This window comes from Cervus canadensis, chromosome 6 (assembly GCF_019320065.1).
Source record: "Cervus canadensis isolate Bull #8, Minnesota chromosome 6, ASM1932006v1, whole genome shotgun sequence".
In the NCBI taxonomy this organism is placed as follows: Eukaryota; Metazoa; Chordata; class Mammalia; order Artiodactyla; family Cervidae; genus Cervus; species Cervus canadensis.
The window spans coordinates 48,819,475-48,839,881 of record NC_057391.1 but is presented as its reverse complement, the minus strand read 5'-3'; the positions used below and the strand labels follow the sequence as shown (position 1 = coordinate 48,839,881).

The 20,407-nt window shown below is 41.2% G+C and overlaps 1 protein-coding gene across 1 annotated transcript in view; it reads left to right on the top strand.

Moving 5' to 3' along the window:
- LOC122443556 (myocardial zonula adherens protein) overlaps window positions 1-20,407 on the top strand; it is a 116,274-nt gene that overhangs the window by 90,898 nt on the left and 4,969 nt on the right. Inside the window, exon 12 of the mRNA XM_043471847.1 lies at window positions 5,937-6,037. Coding sequence (XP_043327782.1) covers window positions 5,937-6,037 — 101 coding nt within the window. The remainder of the gene's footprint in view (window positions 1-5,936; window positions 6,038-20,407) is intronic.

The window sequence follows — 20,407 nt, the reverse complement described above, 5'->3', positions numbered from 1 at the left end:
TGGAAGTGGTCAAACAGGAGATGGCAAGAGTGAATGTCGACATTCTAGGAATCAGTGAACTAAAATGAACTGGAATGGGTGAATTTAACTCGGATGACCATTATATCTACTACTGTGGGCAGGAATCCCTTAGAAGAAATGGAGTAGCCATCATAGTCAACAAAAGAGTCCGAAATGCAGTACTTGGATGCAATCTCAAAAATGACAGAATGATCTCTGTTCGTTTCCAAGGCAAACCATTCAATATTACAGTAATCCAAGCCTATGCCCCAACCAGTAATGCTGAAGAAGCCAAAGTTGAACGGTTCTATGAAGACCTACAAGACCTTTTAGAACTAACACCCAAAAAAGATGTCCTTTTCATTATAGGGGACTGGAATGCAAAATTAGGAAGTCAAGAAACACCTGGAGTAACAGGCAAATTTGGCCTTGGAGTATGGAATGAAGCAGGGCAAAGGCTAATAGAGTTTTGCCAAGAGAACGCACTGGTCATAGCAAACACCCTCTTCCAACAACACAAGACTGTACACATGGACATCACTAGATGGCCAACACCAAAATCAGACTGATCATATTCTTTACAGCCAAAGATGGAGAAGCTCTATACAGTCAGCAAAAACAAGACCTGGAGCTGACTATGGCTCAGATCATGAACTCCTTATTGCCAAATTCAGACTTAAACTGAAGAGAGTAGGGATAACCACTAGACCATTCAGGTATGACCTAAATCAAATCCCTTAGGACTATACAGTGGAAGTGAGAAACAGATTTAAGGGACTAGATCTGATAGACAGAGATCCTGATGAACTATGGACGGAGGTTTGTGACATTGTACAGGAGACAGGGATCAGAGACCATCCCCATGGAAAAGAAATGCAAAAAGGCAAAATGGTTGTCTGAGGAGGCCTTACAAAGAGCTGTGAAACGAAGAGAAGCAAAAAGCAAAGGAGAAAAGGAAAGATATACCCATCTGAATGCAGAGTTCCAAAGAATAGCAAGGAGAGATAAGAAAGCCTTCCTCAGTGATCAATGCAAAGAAATAGAGGGAAACAACAGAATGGGAAAGACTAGAGATCGCTTCAAGAAAGTTAGAGATACCAAGGGAACATTTCATGCAAAAATGGGTTCAACAAAGGACAGAAATGGTATGGATCTAACAGAAGCAGAAGATATTAAGAAGAGGTGGCAAGAATACACAGAAGAACTGTACAAAAAAGATCTTCATGACCCAGATAATCACAATGGGGTGATCACTCACCTAGAGCCAGACATCCTGGAATGTGAAGTCAAGTGGGCCTTAGAAAAGCATCACTATGAACAAAGCTAGTGGATGTGAAGGAATTTCAGTTGAGCTATTTCAAATCCTGAAAGATGATGCTGTGAAAGTGCTGCACTCAATATGCCAGCAAATTTGGAAAACTCAGCAGTGGCCACAGGACTGGAAAAGGTCAGTTTTCATTCCAATACCTAAGAAAGGCAATCCCAAAGAATGCTCAAACTACCGCACAATTGCACTCATCTCACACGCTAGTAAATTAATGCTCAAAATTCTCCAAGCCAGGCTTCAGCAATACGTGAACCGAGAACTTCCAGATGTTCAAGCTGGTTTTAGAAAAGGCAGAGGAACCAGAGATCAACTTGCCAATATCTGCTGGATCATCGAAAAAGCAAGAGAGTTCCAGAAAAACATCTATTTCTGCTTTATTGACTACGCCAAAGACTTTCACTGTGTGGATCACAATAAACTGTGGAAAATTCTGAAGGGGATGGGAATACCAGACCACCTGACCTGCCTCTTGAGAAACCTGTATGCAGGTCAGGAAGCATCAGTTAGAACTGGACATGGAACAACAGACTGGTTCCAAATAGGAAAAGTAGTATGTCAAGGCTGTATATTGTCACCTTGCTTATTTAACTTATATGCAGAGTACATCATGAGAAACACTGGGCTGGAAGAAGCACAAGCTGGAATCAAGATTGCCAGGATAAATATCAATAACCTCAGATATGCAGATGACACCACCCTTACGGCAGAAAGTGAAGAGGAACTAAAAAGCCTCTTGATGAAAGTGAAAGAGGAGAGTGAAAAAGTTGGCTTAAAGCTTAACATTCAGAAAACTAAGATCATAGCATCTGGTCCCATCACCTCATGGGAAATAGATGGGGAAACAGTGTCAGACTTTATTTTTTTGGGGCTCCAAAATCACTGCAGATGGTGACTGCAGCCATGAAATTAAAAGACGCTTACTCCTTGGAAGGAAAGTTATGACCAACCTAGACAGCATATTAAAAAGCAGAGACATTACTTTGCCCAACAAAGGTCCGTCTGGTCAAGGCTATGGTTTTTCCAGTGGTCATGTATGGATGTGAGAGTTGGACTGTGAAGAAAGCTGAGCGCCGAAAAATTGATGCTTTTCAACTGTGGTGTTGGAGAAGACTCTTGAGAGTCCCTTGGACTGCAAGGAAATCCAACCAGTCCATCCTGAAGGAGATAAGTCCTAGGTGTTCATTGGAAGGACTGATGCTGAGGCTGAAACTCCAATCCTTTGGCCACCTGATGTGAAGAGTTGACTCATTGGAAAAGACCCTGATGCTGGGAGGGATTGGGGGCAGGAGGAGAAGGGGATTAGAGAATGAGATGGTTGGATGGCATCACTGACTTGATGGGCATGAGTTTGAGTAAACTCCGGGAGTTGGTGATGGACAGGGAGGCCTGACGTGCTGCGATTCATGGGGTCACAAAGAGTTGGACACAACTGAGCAACTGAACTGAACTGAACTGAATAATGAGTAATGTTGAGCTTCTTTCCATGTGTTTATTAGCCATCTATATGTCTTCTTTGGAGAAATGTCTGTTTAGTTCTTTTGCCCACTTTTTGATTGGGTTGTTTTTCTGGTATTGAGCTGTATGAGCTGCTTGTATATTTTCGAGATTAATTCTTTGTCAGTTGCTTCATTTGTTATTATTTTCTCCCATTCTGAAGGCTATCTTTTTACCTTGCTTGTAGTTTCCTTCATTGTGCAAAAGCTTTTAAATTTAATTAGGTCCCATTTGTTTATTTTCATTTTTATTTCCATTACTCTGGGAAGTGGGTCATAGAGGATCTTGCTGTAATTTATGTCAGAGAGTGTTCTGCCTGTATTTTGTTCTAAGAGTTTTATAGTTTCTGGTTTTACATTTAGATGTTTAATTCATTTTGAGTTTATTTTTGTGTATGGTGTTAGAAAGTGTTCTAGTTTCATTCTTTTACACGTGGTTGACCAGTTTTACCAGCCCCACTTGTTGAAGAGACTGTCTTTTTCTCCACTGTTTATTTTTGAGGAGGCTCTATTTAACTGCTTCCTCTTATATACTAGAAGTGCGGCTCTCACTCACATAGAAAATTGCAGTGACCTCCTTGACTGATCTTCCTTCCCTATAGTTTTATTTCCTCCCAATACAGTTTTCACTTGGAGCCCAAGTGTTTGAAGTAAAATTTGAGTCTGGTCTCATGGGCCGGGGTGTAGAGGCTTGGTGGTGGCACACACAGCCCTTCATAACTAACTCCTCCGTACCTGTATACTACAGTCAGGTGCCTGTTCTCAACCTAGTATTCTTCCGTAATTCTGGATTACTCATTCCTTTTATTTCCCTTACTCTCTGTCTCTTGCATAACTCCAGAAAATCTTCACAGACAATTCAGTCCTCCATTTTGAGTTAGACATCCCCTCTGAAGTGCCCCCATGATATTTTCTGGGTCCCTCTGGCATGAGACTTAGGAGTTTGTTATGTTGTTTTCTGCTTAGATGTCTGTAACCCAAAAGACTTAACTCCTCAAGGGTTACAAATTATGCCCTATTTCTTTAGCTGCCAACTTCCTCCCCTCACTTGATTTTACATACTACCTGATTCCCAGCAGATACTCAAGAGTTTTTTTTTTTTAACTAATAGTATTACATTTTTAAAAGTTAAAAATTTTCATATCAGTGCTTCAGTGAATAGCTGATTCAGGGTTTGAACCCCGGTCTCCTGCACTGCAGGCAGATTCTTTACCATCTGAGTCACCAGGGAAGCTTGATTTGTACAAGAATTCCTTTGAAATAGAACAAAAGACTTAGGACTACAAGTCCACTACTCACTGTATACCAATTGGGGTACATTTGCTAACCTTGCCTTTATGCCCCCTAACTATAGGTACTCAGCTCAGCATTTTACCGAATCCTCATGATTACAGTCTACACTGAGAAAGAATGAAACAGTGAGAGTGTTGATTGTTAATGCGCAGGCCTCTCTTTCTGTATGAGTGGGAGAGTTCAGATATTGTTGGGAAGCTGTGTGTGTGTGTGTGCGTGTGTGTGTAAATGGTGGTGAACCCCTGGCAGTTAGCCAACACCATTCTCCCAGAGCACCAGGTGACGGATGCCGAGCCCACAGATCAGTCATGGTTTGTCAGCAGCTAGGGAACCTGGAGCGCGTTCTCTTCCTTTACACTGTTTCCCATTTATCAGGAGGGATTCCTGGACCTTTACATCCTGCAGAACGTGAGTCTGCACCAGAGCTGCTGCTTTGCACCTTGGTATCACCCACCCAGAGCAGGAGCTCTTTCAGAACAAATGAGCTTCTGTTTCCAAACAACTTTTCAACTTTCATGTGTTGTTGAGTGTCTTAGAATACAGTGCCTTAGCTTCAGCATCAGCTTAGAAAAGACAAGTGCTTAATTTTTTTCTGGTTATGCAAATAAAACACTCATTCCCTGGTGGTTCAGTTGGTAAAGAACCTGCCTGCAATGCAGGAGATCTGGGTTTGATCCCTGGGTCAGGAAGATCCCCTGGAGAAAGGCATGGCAACCCACTCCAGTATTCTTGCCTGGAAAAGAGTCCTATGGACAGAGGAACCACAAGTTACAGTCCATAGTGTCACAAAAAGTTGGACATGACTGAGCGACTAACACACTTTCAAAGGCATTTATACATTTATTCAATACATATTTATCTTGCATATACTACATACTGTGTTCTGAGGAATACAGTCAGGAACATAGTTATGGTTATTGCCTCATGAAAATTTAGCATTACAGAAAATACATAGAACTTTAAAAATGAAATAAAAAAAATCTCTATACACAGAGATAACCACTGAATTTTTTTAAAGGTGTGTCTTTCTGTCCTTTGAGTTTTAGGCAGCAGCACTTCATCTGTTTTCATTTCAACATCCTCAACTCTCTTGCTCCTTTGTCCTTCATTTCCCCCATGGGGCAAATTTCCAATTCCTGAGCATCTAATCATCAACCTATGTAATGTTTGGCTCTGGCCTGGGAAAAAAAAAACTATTTCAGAATGCTAATTTTAATCCCAAGGAGCTTGTTCTACTTTATATGTTTGAGATTCTGAATTTTCCACACCTACGAAATACTAATTATTAAGTTACAGAGGTATTTCCCTCTAAATTAAGTTAATAGACTTAAACTCATTTTATAGTTTAATGAGGGAGTTTTAAAACATGAGCTGTACCTTATTTATAATTACAAAAAAAGTGATAAATATCTAAAGGTCATCAGTAAGAGACTAGTTAAATAATGTGGATCCATACAATGGAATGCTATGAACCCATTAAAATAGTTTGTTGACATAAAAAGAAAGCTAATGAACACAGAAGGAGTCACAACACATTGTTGAGTGGGCGAAAAGCAGCAAATAATGGTACAGAGTGGGATATTTTGTTTGTTTCCATTCAGGTAAAATTGGATACATATGTATGTCCATGCGCATAAAGCTATCTGTAAGGATTCAGTCAATGTATTCCTTCAATTCCTACTGTATAAGAGGCACTTAAAAATACACCATGATAGATGTCTGTATCTAGGGGAAAATCCGGATAATACATATAAATTGTATCATACGTATTTGTGGGGGAACACATTTGCTTTACTAACAGCCCTTTTCCCTCTCATCTCTAGAATAATGAACTACAAAGCAGGTTGGACTATTTAATAGAAACCCAGTCCAAGACTGAAGTGGAAACCAGAGAGGTTGGAGTGGGCTGTGATCTTCTACCCAGGTATTTAAGAATTTCCTATTGTTCCAAATCAAATTCCCCTTTGACTCAAGAAAATACTTTCACTGTGCTGTTATTCCCAGAATTGCATTCTTTCTATCAAAAGTATTTCTGCAAAGAGAAGTGGTGGCTGCTGAGAGGCCTGGCTGGTTTCTGTGGAGTGGGGAGACTGTGGAGGCCTAGGGCATGCGTGGCCCAGAGAGACCTGGGGAAGCCACTGCAGAGAGAAGACGAGCCCCATCAGCAAGTGTGTGCATTTGGTCCTTCATCTATTCATTTATTTGTTCATTCGGCACACATCTGTTGAGTACCTCCCCTGTGCCAGACAGTGATGACAAGGAGAGGAGTTAGACAGGGTTCCTGCCCTGGAGTGCAGGCTGCAAGAGAAATCAGGCGTACAGGCAGACTTTCTCAACAGTGAGAGAGGGCCCCGTGAGGTGCTTTAGTAACAGAGCAGGGAGACTCTAAACCCTGCTGCTCCCTAGTACTGTAACAGTGTTGTCATGCACTAGACCAGATTCACAAATACATCATCTCTTCGGTCATAAGCAGATAAATAGGAACTATGGCCTGGTTTGTTCAGCTGCATTTCTGAGCTAGAGGACTGAGCCATGTGTTGTTAAGCTGCTCACAAGCCCAGTACCTGGGTCTCTCCCTAGTCAGGTTAGTGCCTGTGACTCAGCAACCCACCCCGTGTCTCCAGGTGCTCAAAACTGTGCTTGGCTCCAAGAGGACAGAAAACGAGTGCATACCAAGGGCACCGATGGGCCATGGCCTGTGATTCGGGTAACCAGAGTCACGAAGCGCCACCCCCTGTGTGCAGGACGGCGTACTCTTGTGTGGTTAGGAGCCTGTGTGTGTGTGTGGTAGACATGAGTAGATCAGGAAAATGTAGACTCCTGGCCTTGAATGGTTACATCCGTGGGAAACAGGAATGAGCTGATTGCCAAGCTGGGCTGTAGGAGACCCAGCTCTTGTCCTCGGGGTTAGGAGCTGCGGGCCATGTTCAGGCTGGACTCTTGTTAGCTGGGGCCTCCGTTTCCTGACCTGGTAAGTCAGTGAGTTGACCAGGTGACTTCTCAGCGCTAACCAGTTCTCACACTGTAGAACTATGTCTCATATCTATCCCTGTTTATTCATTACTGATGTTGTCTTCTTTGTTCATTAAAATGAGATACTTGCCATTCTCAAAATACTTACCAAAAGCAGGATTAAGGTCTTTTATTTATTTTTTTGAGATAAGTCTCATTTACGTTGCTTGCTTTTTGGTAAAAACAAGGCAGTATTTTTCATTCTGATTCCATTAACAGAAAATGTTTAAAAAAGAAGGAAAAAGAATGTATAAATAGACTCCAGGTCTCATCAATGCAGGGGATAAAGTACTTGACAAAAATAGGACCCAAAAGAATGACTGATCATACCCAGGGACAACTGTTAAAATATAAATAGTTTGGCTATTTTCCTCTTTTTTTTATTTTTCGAGAACCAAGTGGCTTAGTCCCCTCTAATTGCCCACATAATAAATCTTATTTGGTTGAGACGGGTACAAAACTATGTCTGAAACCAATAAATTGTTTGTTTTCTAATTCCCACATTTTGGCCTAAAACAGGGTTTTCAATTTGTATGCCGAGGGATAGCCTGAAGCAAACTTTTATGGCTAAGTTATGAAACCACAAAGCGGTGTTCATAATGGAAGTGCTGACAGACCCTTAACTTATGGCCACGCTGAACCTGGAAGCCACTTCAGTATCTAAAAGCAGCTTTTCCATAAATGTAACATTTGGTTTCCCCCAGGATCCATCTTAGCACTTTAACTACCTGGGGCAATCAGCAGAGGAAATGAAAACTACGTCTCCCCATTTCCGAAAAGGCAGGGTAATCTTTCATTCTCTCTCTCACAGTATTTATGAAGTGCCTACTATGTGAGAGGCGCTGTGCACGGCTGGGGGGCGAGGCGCACGGCCTCTTGAGAGGTGAGGCGGGGCCGGGGTTCCCACCTGTGCTTTTTGGAACTGTGCGCTCTGTGCTCGGGCTCCAGGAGGGGCTTCGGGGTGGGGGTGACGAGGTAAGCAAGGAGCTGGCCTGTGCGGACCGTCCCCCCTCACAGAAAAAAAAACAACCCGAGAAACTCAGTGTTTAGTGTGTTTTATGTGTTAGATTTCAAGTAAGATTTTGCTTGAATAAAGACTTCTGTGGTCACAATCAAATGGGAACCCCCAGCCCCAGATCTAATCTCCCTGTTTTATAGATACCAAAACTGAGGCCCAGAGAGATACAGGGATTTCCTAGAAGCCACAGAGCCAGGATTTGAACCATACCTCTGGGAGTCCTGGTGTGGTACATTTGTAGTTTTAAAATGCTCAGTAGAGATTGCTAAATTGTGTTACATATGTTCTAAAAGAATCCCTGGTTCTCACTTAGGACTTCAAACTGGCATCTAACTAATAAAAGATTCCATGGTGTTTTCAAGAATATTTTAAAAACAGGCTCCCCAACTATCTTAGATCCGTAAAAAGTAATGAATTAAGCCTGTTACGCAGGTGAGTTCTGTTCTTCCTTCTGGGTCTTCTGCCGCACCCTCCAGCTGGGAAGGTTCAGGCTGTGGGGGCCCCTGCCCAGCCAGCTGAGCACAGCCCTGCGCCAGTTCCTCAGTCTCCGTTAATCCTCTGTGATTTCATCCTTACAATGGGAATGGAGATGACAGTATCAAATCATACTGGACTGTTACGAGGATTAAATGAAAACATGTATGTAAAGAATTTAGCATGGTAACTGCAGTTAAGAACTTAATAAATAGCTAGTATTCCTATTATCTAAATCAAAACGACTTTACATATGAGACACGGTATCAAGTATTTTTTTTTTAACATTTTATTGGAATATAGTTGGTTTACAATGCTGTGTAACTTTCAGGTACAGCAAAGTGATTCAGTCATACATGTGTTCATTCTTTTTCAATTCTTTTCTAATATAGGCGATCACAGGATATTGAATAGAGTTCCCCGTGCTATATATAGTAGGGCTCTGTTGGTTATCTGTGTGATACATAGCAGTGCCCGTGCTCCTGGTTTTTATACATAGCAGTGCCCGTGTGTTCACCTGAGCTCCTGGTTTTTATACATAGCAGTGTCCGTGTGTTCACCCGAGCTCCTGGTTTACCCTTTCCCCGGTGCTTCCCCTCTGGGAACTCTTAAAGTTGTTGATGTAAGTCTGCTGCTGTTCTGTCAATAAGTTTGTGTGTTAGTTGCTCAGTCGTGTCTGACTCTTTGCAACCTCATGGACTGTAGCCTGCCGGGATCCTGTGTCCATGGAATTCTCCTGGCAAGACTACTAGAGTGGATTGCCATTCTCTTCTCCAAAATAAGTTTGTATCACCTTTTAAAAATGAGATTCCACATATGAGTGATATTTGTTTTTCTCTTACTTCACTTACTATGATAATTTCTAGGTCCATCCATGTTGTTGCAAATGGCATTACTTTGTTCTTTTTTATGGCTGAGTAAATATTCTGTTGTAAATATGTACCACATCTTTATCCATTCATCTGTTAATAGACATTTAGGCTGTTTCCATGTTTTGGCTATTGTGAATAGTGCTGCTATGAACATCGGGGTGCATGTCTTTTTAGATTAGAGTTTTGTCTAGATATATGCCCAGGAGTGGCACTGCTAGATCATATGGTAATTTTCTTCTCAGTTTTCTGAGGAATCTCTGCTCTCCATCAGGGATGCACTAACTTACATTTGCACTGACAGGGTAGGAGGGTTCCGTTTCTCAGCATCCTCTCCAGCATTTGTTGTTTGTTGACTTTTTAATGATGGCTGTTCTAACTGGTGAGTTGGTACCTCATGGTAGTTTTGGTTTGCATTTCTCTAATAATAAGTGATGTTGAGCATCTCTTCATATGCCTCCTGGCCATCTGTATTTCTTCTTCTTTGGAGAAACGTCTATTATGGTTTCCTGCCCATTTTTCTGATTGGGTTGGTTGGTTGACAGCTTAATCGAGTGGCTCGTGCTCCAGTATGTGTTGAAGTTTTCAGCTGTCAGTGGTTTACACTGGACACCGTGTAGAACTCTGGAAGCCCCAGTGGTTGATGAGGTCTCTGGTCAGCTGTGTTGCAGGTGTTGCGGTGTGCCCCAGGCCCTGGGCACAAAGCCCGTGCTGCTGTGGAGCTGTGTGGCGCCTGCGGCCCATTTCTCCCTAAACCTGCAGGTTTCACATGCTGTGCTACTGCTAACAGCATTTGGTGGCTAAGAATCTGCCTGCCAAGCAGGAAACCAGCTTTGATCCTCGGGTAGGGAAGATCTCCTGCAGTAGGAAACTGCAACCAGCTCCAATACTCTTGCCTGGGAAATTTCACGGACAGAGGAGCCTGGCGGGCTACAGCCCCTCGGGGTTGCGAAGAGTGAAACACGACTGACTTAACAATTAGAGCTGCTCAGGGAGCATAGAAAAAATAGAGCAGCTCTAATTGGAAGTCAGTTGACTATCAAAATCTTCCCCTAGGTAAGGAAACCGAGATTTGGAGAGCTTGGGTAGCTCACACCTCTCTTGCGTAGACGTCCTCACTCCTGGCTGCCTACTGGCACCACTTCATCTTCATACCCACCCTATCCATAGCTGAGCACATTTTTTTCCATCAAAGTTAGATCCTCATCAAAGTTAGATCCTCATCAAAGTTAGAGCAATGGCTTGGAAATCAGCCCTGGGTTTGGGTCCTGGATCTGCCTCTGGGTATATCTATAACTTTGGACTAATGCCTAACCTCTTTGAATCTCAGTTTCCTTACCTAGAGGAAGATTTTGATAGTAACTCCTACTGAAACTTGCTAAGATGATTCAGATATAAAGTGTCCAGTGTATATGGCCATGTTTGCATATTTCTGTTGATGCCATCACCACAGTCCCAGTTGCCGTAAGTTCAGTGTTCTGCACTCACCTTTGAGCTTTGCACCTGGACTCACTCACTGGAGCGGGGCTGGCTTTTCCTTCATGACTTGCTCCATACTCTCTACTCCCACTTCCCCAGCCTCCAGGTTTCTCCTTCTCAAATTCTTCTCCTCCTTCGTCTCATCTTTGTGTTCCATAGATTTCTGGAAAGCAAGGAGAGAGGGAAGGGTTCAAAGGCATTCACCATGATGCCAGGGGCTTCTAAACACCTAATTAAAGGCAAAACTCACGAGTCAGATTTGAGAAGTTTGCTATATGTTAATTAAGGCCATTGAGAGCAATTTTAGGTCAGCTAGCCTTCAAAGAGAAAAGTGGAAAACAAAGTACCAAAAGAAAAGAGACTTCTCTCCTTTGTCCCTTAGTGAAACTCAGTCTCCAGTAAACTCATAAATTATGTCTTAATAGGTACATTTTAATGAAAAATATTCCTTGCAGTCGTAAGTTCCCGGTGCATAGTAAGTACTTTAAAGTGCCTACATTTTCATATTTCTGTTGTAGAAACCAGAACACAAAGTAGCTTTTTGTCAAGGCATTATTTGCTGACTCTGCTTTTGTTTGCCCCAGGGAACTGCCCCTTTATGGATTAATAAAGGTTAACAATAGCCTTAATGTGTTAAAGAAAATGGCTGAATTTTCATTCTGTGGTTGAAATTATTTGTGTTCTTGACTTGAAATCCTGTTGTTTCTTAGTGATCAACCAAAAAAACTCACCTCACTTCTTTTTGAAAGGTTGAGATATGAAAGCCTATTTCTGAAACCCAGAGGGTTCACCTTTATAAATATTTCTGAACTTTATGGGCTTTTAGGATAGTGTCACCAGAGACTATTTCTGTTCTGTGGAATTTTCACAGGAGTTGGCACAAACTGCCATCTGGCTCATGCCCCTGGCACTCCACTAAACTGCCTGGTTGGGTCACTGGGGACTCCTGAACTGCTGTATCTTGTGGATTCCTCTCTGTAGCAGGTGACGGTGAAATTGTTACCACTCATTCCTCAAAATTCATTGTCCTCTGGTTCCCTTCGTCATTCATCTGTGTAGTGGCAGTTCTGTGTCTGGCCTGAGTGAGCTGCTGAGGTCATGAAGATAAGCAAGATGTGGTTTTCACACTTCACGAAATTATAGCTAGCAGAGGATGTGCAGACCAGCAGGTGCAGTGAGATGCTTCCAGGAGTGTCACAAGCCTCTGTGACAGTCATTTTCAAGGGGAGGAGGAGAGTGTGGAAAAGACATTGAAACTCTTGGGGAGAGTTATGTGAAGACTAACATCCCCCACACCCTTTAGAAGCCTTTCTAATATACCTTATTAAGAAGTCGTCTCCCAACCATAGTTGAAAATCACCGAACGGTAATAGGTGTTTGTTGTCGTTGTTGTTGTTCAGTCACTCAGTTTTATCTGACTCTTTGCAACCTCATGGACTGTAGCCCGCCAGGTCCCTCTGTGCATGGAATTTCCCAGCAGGGATACTGGAGTGGGTTGCCATTTCCTTCTCCAGGGGATCTTCCCAATGCAGGGATCGAACCTGCGTCTCCTGCATTGCAGGTAGATTCTTTACTGCTGGGCCACCTGGGTAGCTGTATATAGTTATAAAACTTTTTTCTTGTGATGATTTATTAGCAACTCTCAAGCAATACAGTATTATTACCTATAGTTGCTATGCTGTACATGACATCCTCATGACTGGAAGTTTGTACCTTTTGACCCCCTTCACCCATTTCACCCATCCCCCAACCCCTTCCTCTGGCAATCATCCATCTTTTCTCAGTATCTGTGTTTTTGTTCTTTTTTTTCTTTTTAAACATATGAATAAGATACTTTGTCTGGCTTATTTCACTTACCCTAATGTCCTCAAGGTCCATCCATGTTTTGCAAATAGCAAGGTATTACTCTCCTGCATTGGCAGGTGGATTCTTCACCACTGCACCACCACGGAAGCCCGATGGGAGGTGTCACTGATGGGCAAATTTAGCAAAAGTGAGCCTTGTAGGAGGAGAAAACTGAGAAGATCTGCTCAAGGAAACTGAGGGCACAGAGAAAGGAGTGACAGTATCTGTCACTGCTGTGGAGAATTGGGGGACGAGGTCTGATTCTTGAAATACAGGTACGAATTCATCAGATTGATTTGATGAGGGGACAGCTGAGGATGGCAGAACTGTGAAGCGGTGTGTAAATGAGGAAAGGCCAGGCGGGAGACAGAACAGTAGATGGTAGAGGCCTTTATACCCTGCAGGGGAGATGAGAGTCCATCCAGGAAGCAAGGGGGAAAATGAAGAGTTTGAAGAATAGTAACATGCTCCAATTGTCCTCTTAGGAAAATATCTTTGGCAGCAAAATGGATATGGGCTAAACCTGCAAGTAACAGAAATCATTTCTGCCTGTAGAGTCATGTAGTCTACCAAAGTGCAAGGGAAACTGAGAAAGGTAGTTATATGTCTATGAGGAAAAAGAAATGGGACATTTTCTCCATTTTAATCACAAAATTGTTACTTCTGCCTCCTGAATATCATCTTAACATTCCCTTGTTGCCTTACCTCCAGTGTGATTTTTACAGTTTGGGTTCTCATGGTCTCTCTCCCTTTCTAAATAACAAAACTCTGCTAAATAACCTCCGGCTTCCAGACTAAGGCCTTTACAGTCAATCCTCAGAGGTGCCAAGGAATCTTGCTAGAATAAAAATAGGGGCATATCCTGCCCTCCTTAAAAACCTACAGTGGCTCACTGTCTCATTCTGGACCCCTTAGAAGGGCACAGAGGGCCCTTCTTCCCCCTTCCACTCCAACCTCATCTTCTGCTCTGGTCCTGGCTAAATGTGTCTCCTTTTTACACTGTGGCCTCTGTGTTCACCCTTCTTTGCCTGTACTGCCTCTGCCTGGAATTCTTCCTTACTCACCTGAGGAACGCCTAGGCATCCTTCAGGAGTCACCTTCCTAGGGCAGGGCTGACTTCCTCCCAGCGAAGCTAACTTGTTCTGCCCTCAGTTTGCCTGTAATGTGTTTGTTCTTGTGCTGCTCAGGGTCCTGGCAGGAAGGGGAGACGGAAGACACTTAAATGAAATGACTGTGCTTTTAGGGAAATAAAAAATGGACACTGGAAGCTGTTTTCAGCCTGGGCCTGAAGAGATGGGGAGAGAAAGCTGGTAGAAGAGATGAAGGGGTGAGCTGTAGCATAGCCTTTGCTAGAGGAATGTTGCCAACTACTAAGCTGCGGTCTGAGCAGAGAGGGCAGATGACATGGGATCCCTGTGTTCCATTCTCTCATTCTCTGCCTCCAGCTCCTAACAGGCCCAGACCAGCAGGAAGGTAAAGGGTGCGGGTGTCCACCGATGTCTACCTTCTGGTCAGCTCCCAGGGTATAGGGTGGAGTGGAGAAGGGGGATGGATCTGAACAGGCAAGTACAGAGCATCCAGTATAGCTCCTTATGTCTTTATACACTACCTAAGACATTACGACTATTTAAGTATGTATCTTTCCCATCTAATTGTGAGCTCCTGAATGCATGGTTTTTTGTTTAATTTTTCTGAATCATGGATACCTAGCAACCTTAAGTTGCTAAAACTACTGTCTGGCTCCAGGGAGAAGGGGGTTCAAGATGGCGGAGGAGAAGGACATGGAGCTCACCTTCTCCCACAAAAACATTAACCATACATCTACAAGTGGACTGACTTACACCGAACATCTACTGAATGTCGAAAGAAGACCTCAGACTTTGGAAAGGGCAAGAAAATCTCCACATAACTGGGTAGGACAAAAGGAAAAAGAAGGAATTGGGATGGGGTCTGCACCCAGGGAGGGAGCTTTTAAGAAGGAAAGGTATACCATATCCTGGGGTTGGAAGAAGTAGTATCCAAATGACTGTACAATGGAAAAAAGACAGTCTCTTCAATAAATGGTGCTAGGAAAATTGGGCAGCTACATGTAAAAGAATGAAATTAGAACACTACCTAACATCATACACAAAAATAAAACTCAAACTAAAGACCTAAATGTAAGGCCAGACACTATAAAACTCCTAGAGGAAAATAAAACACACTCTGATGTAAATAGCAGCAATATCTTTTTGGATCCACCTCCTAGGGAACATATCTCAACCTAATAGCCATTTATGACGAATCCACAGCCAATAAAATACTCAATGGTGAAAAGGTAATAGTTTCCCTGCGAAAACGTGAAATAAGGATGCTCACTGTCACCACTTCTATTCAGCATAGTCCTGGAAGTCTAGCCACAGGAGACAAGAAATAAAAGGTATGCAAACTGGAAAGGAAGAGGTAAAATTGTCACTGTATGCCGAGAACATAGTAATATATATATATTATGTATATACAATATATATAAATTTTATATATAGAGAGAAAATATATATATTTTCTATATATATATATATAAAATCCTAAGAAGGCCACACAAAACTACTTGAGCTAATAAATGAATTCAGCAAAGTAGCAGGATTTAAGCCTAACATTCAAAAATTGGTTGCATTTCTTTAGATTAACAATGAAATATCAGAAAGAAATGTAAAAAAAAAAAAAACCTCTTAAAATAGCACCAAAAAAAAGGAATAAACCTGACCAAGTAGATGAAAGACTTATGCTGTGAATTATAAAACAATAATAAAGGAAATTAAAGAGAGTTCAACGAAAGGGAAGATATCCCACGCTCTTGGATTGGAAGAATTAATACTGTTAACACATTACTGACCAGGGGGTTTTTGCAGAAACTAACACCTGTGGCTGGTGACTTGTTATGTAAATGAATACTGAAACATCTCTAGTCAATAATGTTCAGGTAACAAAACACATATTAATACATCTCTGATCAGTAATGTATTAAAATGGCCATGCTGCATAAACAAGTCTACAGATTTAATGCAAACCCTATCAAAATACCCATGACATTTTTCATAGAATTAGAAAAAATAATCCAAAAACTTGTATGGAATTATAAAAGACCCAGAATTGCTAGTCCTAAGGGAAAAAAGCAGGAAGCATAACTCTCCCAGACTTCAGACAATATTACAAAGTTACAGTATTCAAAACAGTGTATTATTGGTACAAAACCAGACATATGGATCAGCAGAACAGAGGCCAAAAACAAACCCACACATCTAAGGTCAATTAATCTCCAACAAAGAAGAAGAGAATATAAAATGGGGAAAAAGTTTCTTGAGCAAGTGGTGCTGGGAAAGCTGGACAGCAGCATATAAATGAATGAAATTAGAACACACCCTCACATCATGTACAAAAATAAACTCAAAATGCCTTAAAGCCTTAAACACAAGACATGACACCATAAAACACCCAGAAGACAGCATAGGCAAAACATTCTCTGACATTAAATTGTACCAATGTTTTCTTAGATCAGTCTCCCAAGGCAATAGAAATAAAAACAAAAATAAACAAATGGGACTTAAGTAAACTTACAAGCTTTTGCACAGCAAAGGAAACCATAAAAAAATGAAAAGACAATCCATGGAATGGGAGAAAATATTGGCAAATGATGCAGCAGACAAGGGCTTAATCTCCAAAATACACAAACAGCTTATATAAGTAGACAACAACAACAACAAAAAGCCCAATGGAAAAACGGGCAGAAAACCTAAATACACATTTCTCCAAAGAAGAAATATAGATGATCAATAGGCACATGGAAAGATGCTTAGCATCACTAATTAGTAGAGAAATGCAAATTACAATGAAGTACCAACACACACCAGTCAGAAGAGCCATCATTAAAATATTAACAAACAATGAAAAAGAAGTTACAACAGAGAATGCAGAAATACAGAGATTACTACGAGTAACTATATGCCAATAAAATAGACAACCTGGAAGAAATGGGCAAATTCTTAGAAAAGTACAAACATCCAAGTCTGACCCAAGAAGAAACAGAAATTATGAACAGACCAATCACAAGCACTGACATTGAAACTGTTATAAAAAAAACCTTCCAACAAACAAAGCCCAGGGCCAGATGGCTTCACAGTGAATTCTATCAAACATTTAGAGAAGAACTAACACCTATCCTTCTCAAACACTTCCAAAAAACCGCAGAGGGAGGAATACTCCCAAACTCATTCTATGAGGCCACCATCACCATGATACCAAAACCAGACAAAGTTATCACACAAAAAAGAAAACTACAGGCCAATATCATTGATGAACACAGATGTAAACATCCTCAACAAAATACTAGCAAACAGAATCCAACAACACATTAAAAGGATCATACATCGTGATCTAGTGGGGTTTATCCCAGGGATGCAAGGATTCTTTGATATATGCAAACCAATCAATGTGATACACCATATTAACAAATTGAAAGACAAAAACCATATGACAATCTCAACAGATGCAGAAAAAGCTTTCAACAAAATTCAACTCACATTTGATAAAATCTCTCCCGAAAAATGGGCACAGTAGGAATCTACCTCAACATAATAAAGGCCATATAAGACAAGCCCGCAGAAAACATTATTCTCAATGGTGAAAAACTGAAAGTATTTCCTCTAAGATCAGGAACAAGGCAAAGGTGCCCACTCTCATCATCATTAATCAACATAATTTTGGAAGTTGTAGCCATGGAAATCAGAGAAGAAATAAAAGGAATCCATACTAGAAAAGAAGAACTTAAACTCTGTTTGCAGATGACATTGATGTTATACATAGAAAACCCTAAAGATACCACCAGAAAATCACAAGAGCTAATCAATGAATTTAGTAAAGTCACAGGATATAAAATTATTACACAAAAATCCCTTGCATTCCTATACATTAACAATGAAAAATCAGAAAGAGAAATTAAGGAAACAATCCCATTCACCACTGCAACAAAAAGAATAAAATACCTAGAAATAAACCTACTTAAGGAGACAAACGATCTCTATGCAGATAACACTGATGAAAGACACTGATGAAAGAACTCAGAGATGATACAAACAGATGAGAGATATCAAAGAGAGATACAAACAGAGATATCAATATCACATTCTTGGATTGGAAGAATCAGCAGTATGAAAATGAAGATTGCTTTGGGTTGTAAAGTCAGATTTCATGCAATCTCTATCAAATTACCAATGGCATTTGTCACAGAACTAGAAGAAACAATTTTATAATTTGTAGGGAAACACAAAAGACCCTGAATAGCCAAAGCAATCTTGAGAAAGAAAAATGGAATTGGAGGAATCAACCTTCCGACTTCACTCTATACTACAAAGCTACAGTAATCAAGACAATATGATACTGGCACAAAAACAGAAATACAGATCAATGGAACTGGCTAGAAAGCCCAAAGATAAACCTCTGCACCTATGGGCACTTTATCTTTGAAAAATGAGGCAAAAGTATACAGTAGAGAAAAGATAGTCTCTTCAGTAAGTGGTACTGGGAAAACTGGGCAGCTACCTGTAAAAGAATGAAATTAGAACACTTTATAACACCATACACAAAAACAGACTCAAAATAGATTAAAGACCTAAACATAAGACCAGAAACTGTAAAACTCTTAGAGGAAAACACAGGCAGAACACTCTGACATAAAGCGCAGCCAAGATCCTCTTTGACTCACCTCCTAGAGTAATGGAAATAAAAACAAAAATAAACAAATGGGACTTAACTAAACTTAAAAGCTTTTGCACAGCAAAGGAAACTATAAACTAGATGAAAAGACAACCCTCAGAATGGGAGAAAATAATTGCAAATGAAACAACTGACAAAGGATTAATCTCCAAAATATACCAGCAGGTAGCTCATGCAGCTCAGTATCAGAAAAGCAACCCAATCAAAAAATGGGCAGAAGACCTAAACAGACATTTCTCCAAAGAAGACATATCGATAACCAACAAACACATGAAAAGATGCTCAACACTGCTTATTATTCAGTTCAGTTGCTCAGTCGTGTCCGACTCTTTGCGACCCTGTGAATCGCAACACGCCAGGCCTCCCTGTCCATCACCAACTCCCGGAGTTTACTCAAACTCGTGTCCATCGAGTTGGTGATGCCGTCTAGCCATCTCATCCTCTGTTGTCCCCTTCTCCTCCTGCCCCCAATCCCTCCCAGCATCAGGGTCTTTTCCAATGAGTCAACTCTTCGCATCAGGTGGCCAAAGTATTGGAGTTTCAGCTTCAGCATCAGTCCTTCCAATGAACACCCAGGACTGATCTCCTTGAGGATGGACTGGTTGGATCTCCTTGCAGTCCAAGGGACTCTCAAGAGTCTTCTCCAACACCACAGTTCAAAAGCATCAATTTTTCAGCGCTCAATATGCAATTCAAAACTACAGTGAGATATCATCTCATACTGGTCAGAATGGCCATCATCAAAAAAATCTACATACAATAAATGCTGGAGAGGGTGTGGAGAAAAGGAAACCCTTGTGCACTGTTGGTGAGAATGTAAACTGATACAGCCACTATGGAAGACAGTATGGAGAATCCTTAAAAAACTAGGAATAAAATTACCTCAAGACCCAGCAATCCCACTACTAGCCATATATGAAGAGAAAACCATAACTGAAAAAGACACATGCACCCATGTTCATTGCAGATACTTACAACAGTCAGGACATGGAAGCAACCTAGACGTCCATCGACAAATGAATGGATAAGGAATTTGTGGTACATATCCACAATGGTATATTCTTCAGCTATAAACAGGAACGAATATGAGTCAGTTCTAATGAGGTGGATGAACCTAGAGCCTATTATACAGAGGGAAGTTAAGTCAGAAAGAGAAAAACAAGTATCGAATATTAATGCATATATATGGAATTTAGAAAAATAGTGCTGATGAACCTATTTGCAGGGAAGGAAGGGACATGCAGACGTAGAGAACAGACTTGTGGACACAGCGAGGGAAGGAGAGGGAAGGATGAATTGAGAAAGTAGCACTGGCATATATACACTATCACGTGTAAAACAGAGAGCTGGTGGGAAGTTACTATATAACACAGGGAGCCCAGCTTGGTGCTCTGTGATGACCTAGAGGGGTGGGATGGGAGCAGGGAGGGAGGGTCACAAGTGAGGGGACATGTATATAATTATGGCTGATTCGTATTGCTGTATGTCATAAACCAACACAACATTATAAAGCAATTATCCTCCAACTAAAAATGAAATAAAAATATTGTATATTAAAGCATTCATATAGAATCTAGAAAAATGGTACTGATGAACCTATTTGCAGGACAGGAATAGAGAAAGACGTGGATACAAGGGGAAGGAGGAGAAGAAGAGGGTGGAATGAACTGACAACACTGAAATATATATATTATTATCATGTGTAAGATAGCTAGCTAGTGGGAAGTCACTGTATCAAACAGGGACCTCATCTACAAACAATAAATGCTGGAGAGGATGTGGAGAAAAAGGAACCCTCTTGCACTGTTGGTGGGAATGTAAATTGATAACAGGCACAATGGAGAACAAT